Source organism: Chiloscyllium plagiosum, chromosome 24, assembly GCF_004010195.1.
Source record: "Chiloscyllium plagiosum isolate BGI_BamShark_2017 chromosome 24, ASM401019v2, whole genome shotgun sequence".
NCBI lineage: Eukaryota > Metazoa > Chordata > Chondrichthyes > Orectolobiformes > Hemiscylliidae > Chiloscyllium > Chiloscyllium plagiosum.
Window position 1 is genome coordinate 3723457 of NC_057733.1, and position 3229 is coordinate 3726685.

The 3229-nt window shown below is 47.4% G+C and overlaps 1 protein-coding gene across 1 annotated transcript in view; it reads left to right on the top strand.

Moving 5' to 3' along the window:
- Window positions 1–3229, top strand: part of evpla (envoplakin a) — an 81748-nt gene that overhangs the window by 25353 nt on the left and 53166 nt on the right. Inside the window, exon 2 of the mRNA XM_043714322.1 lies at window positions 2225–2312. Within this exon, the coding sequence (XP_043570257.1) occupies window positions 2225–2312 (88 nt within the window). The remainder of the gene's footprint in view (window positions 1–2224; window positions 2313–3229) is intronic.

A 3229-nucleotide genomic window follows, 5' to 3' on the forward strand; every position in this document is an offset into this window, starting at 1 on the left:
TCATTACATAGCACTAAGTCCAGAATAGCCTGCTCCCTTGTGAGCTCCATCACAAGCTGTTCCAAAAAGTCATCCTGTAAGTATTCCATGAATTCTCTTTCTTTGGATCCACCGGCAACTTTATTTACCCAGTCCACCTGCATGTTGAAGTCCCCCATGATCATCGTGACCTTGCCTTTCTGACATGCTTTATCTATTTCCTGGTACATCTTGCATCTCTGGTCCTGATCACTGCCAGGAGGTCTGTACTTAACTCCCATTATGGTTTTTTTGCCTTTGTGGTTCCTCAACTCCACCCACACAGACTCCACATCATCTGACCCTATGTCATTCAGTGCCATAGATTTAATGTCATTCTTTACTAACAAGGCCACCCCACCCCCTCTGCCATCTCCCTGTCTTTTCGATAAGTTGTAAATCTTTGGATGTTTAACTGCCAGTCCTGAACCCTCTGCAACCATGTCTCTGTGATGCCTACCACATCATAATCATTCACGATGATTTGTGCCGTTAATTCATCTGCTTTGTTACAAATATTACGAGGTGGGTGGCACAGTGGCATGGTGGTTAGCACTGCTGCCTCACAGCGCTAGAGACCCAGGTTCAATTCCCATCTCAGGCAATTGTCTGTGTGGAGTTTGCACATTCTCCGCGTGCCTGCGTGGGTTACCTCCGGGTGCTCCGGTTTCCTTCCACAGTCCAAACATGTACAGGTTAGGTGAATTGGCCACGCTAAATTGCCCGTAGTGTTAGGTGAAGGGGTAAATGTAGGGGAATGGGTCTGAGAGGGTTGCTGTTCGGAGGGTCGGTGTGGACTTGTTGGGCTGAAGGGCCTGTTTTCACACTGTAAGTAATCTAAGAGCATTTAGATAAAGTGCCTTAATGCTAATTTTCATATCCTCAGGATTTCCAACACCTCTAGTAATATGTCCTAAGTTATCGTTCCTTTTTGCTTCATTCCTAGTCTGTGTTGAATTTAAACCCTGCACACATGCTAACCTGCTGCTTATCTTTCTACTTGACTCCATGTACGCTGTTGCTTTCCCTTTCCCATTCCCTCGACTCACAAGTTTAAAGTCCTAGTGACCACACTATGTTCCTTTTTGCCAGAACACTGGATCCAGATCAGTTCAGGTGGAGACCATCCCATTGGTACCAGGTGTCCCCAGTTCCAAATGTGATGCCAATGTCCCATGAAATGGAATCCCTCTTTCCCACACCAATCTCTTAGGCGTGTGTTTAATTCCCTAATGTTCTTATACCTATACCACTTAGCACGTGGCTCGGGCAGTAATCCGGGGATTGTAACCCTTAAGGACCTGTTCTTCAATTTCCTTCCTAGTGCTTGATAATCCCCAAACAGGTCCTCCTTCCCAGCCTTACCTATATTATTGTCCCAATGTGCACCACAACAACTGGATCCTCCCCCTCCCACTCCAATATCCTTTCAAGCCGGTCAGAGATGTCCTGCACTCTGGCGCCGGGCAGGCAACACACCTTGTGGGTCTCCCGATCCGTCTCACAAAGGATACTACCTGTCCCCCTAATTATAGAATCCCCTGTAATTACCACTTGAATGGCCTTCTGCACCATGGTGACGTGGTCAGCTGGCTCATCCTGCCCACAGCCCTTTTCCTCATCCATACAGGGAGCAAAAATCTCCTACCTGTTGGACAAGGTCAAGGGCTGAGGCTCCTCCACTCCTGAACTCAGAAACCCCCAACCACCTCGCTTACAGTCACTTAGTCAATTAGTGAGTGAGGGTCAGTGAGTCAGTGAGGGTTAGTCAATGAGTGAGGGTTAGTCTTTGAGTGAATGAGGGTTGGTCAGCCATTGAGGGTCGGTCAGTGAGTGAGTGAGGGTTGGTCAGTTAGTGAGTGAGGGTCGGTCGGTGAGTTACGATTTGAAACAGGATTCAATTGGGTCACTGCTAGTGACCAGAGTTTCAGAATTAAAAAAACTCACAAGAGAAAAAGAATGTCGAGCAACTAGGTGCGTTGTAATGATCTGGATTGCAATCCCTCAATGAATTTCAGAAGGGCATTGGGTAAATATATGACAGGAAGACATTTACAGATCAATGGGTGAAATCTAAGATTAATATAACCCTTGCAAAGAGTTGGTTCAGGCACGTTGGCCCACGTGGCCTCTTGTGTCATATCTGTTGATGATGGTATGTAGTCTTTCCCTTTCTCCCTGTGTGACAATGTCCTGTTTATTTCAGTGAGCTGGCTCTGCTGATTTCCCGTATGCAGACTAATGGCGACCAGGTGGAAAAGGATATCCTGGAGGCGGAGGAGAAGCTGCAAGCTGTGAGTACAATTTCTTTAACTGCAAGCGCTAGACAGGGGCTCCCCATGTGGGCCATAAACATAACTGAAAAGGCTGGGAAGTTCAACAAGAAAGAAGCATCAGGTGAAACAAAGAGTTTTATCGAAATGAATTCTCCATAAAACACCAATCTCTCTGACATGTTAAGTATTTTGAAAGTGGAGTCCTATGGACTGTGGGGCTGCCAATTTGCACTCAGCAAGATCCCACGATCAGTAATGAGGTACATGACCGGATAAGCCGAAGGGTTACTATTGGTCAGGAGATCAAGCACACAAACTCCTGCTGTTCTTCGAAATAATCTAATCGGGATCTTTCCCATGCACCAGAGAGGGGTTAGGGTGAACAGTGAGGAGATGGGCAGCAGAGTTTGGAATGCATTTATGGAGGAAAGGACGTGGTCAGCAACATGCTGCCAAAAGCCCAGTGTGGATGGAATGAAAACACAGTCAAAGGGTGAGCTCAGGCCAAGAATCCCCACAATGTGGAAGCAAGCCATTCAGCCCATCAAGTCCACCCCAACCTTGTGAAGAGCATCCTACCCAGACTCACATCCCCAACCTATCACCACGCCGCTTCCATGGCCAATCCACCTGAACTGCACATCTTTGGACTGTGGGAGGAAACCGGAGCACCTGGAGGAAACCCACGCAGACACGGGGAGAATGTGCAAACTCCAAACAGACAGGCATCCGAGGCTGAAATTGAACCCGGGTCTCTGGCGCTGTGAGGTAGCAGTGCTAACCACCGAGTCACTGTGATGGTGGGGGTAGTTTCTTTCAGAGTCAACCATTTCCCCAAAGTTGCACAATGTGATTTATATACGAGGACCCTCAAATCCCTGAAAAAAGAACAAAGAAAATTACAGCACAGGAACAGGCCCTTCAGCCCTTCAAGC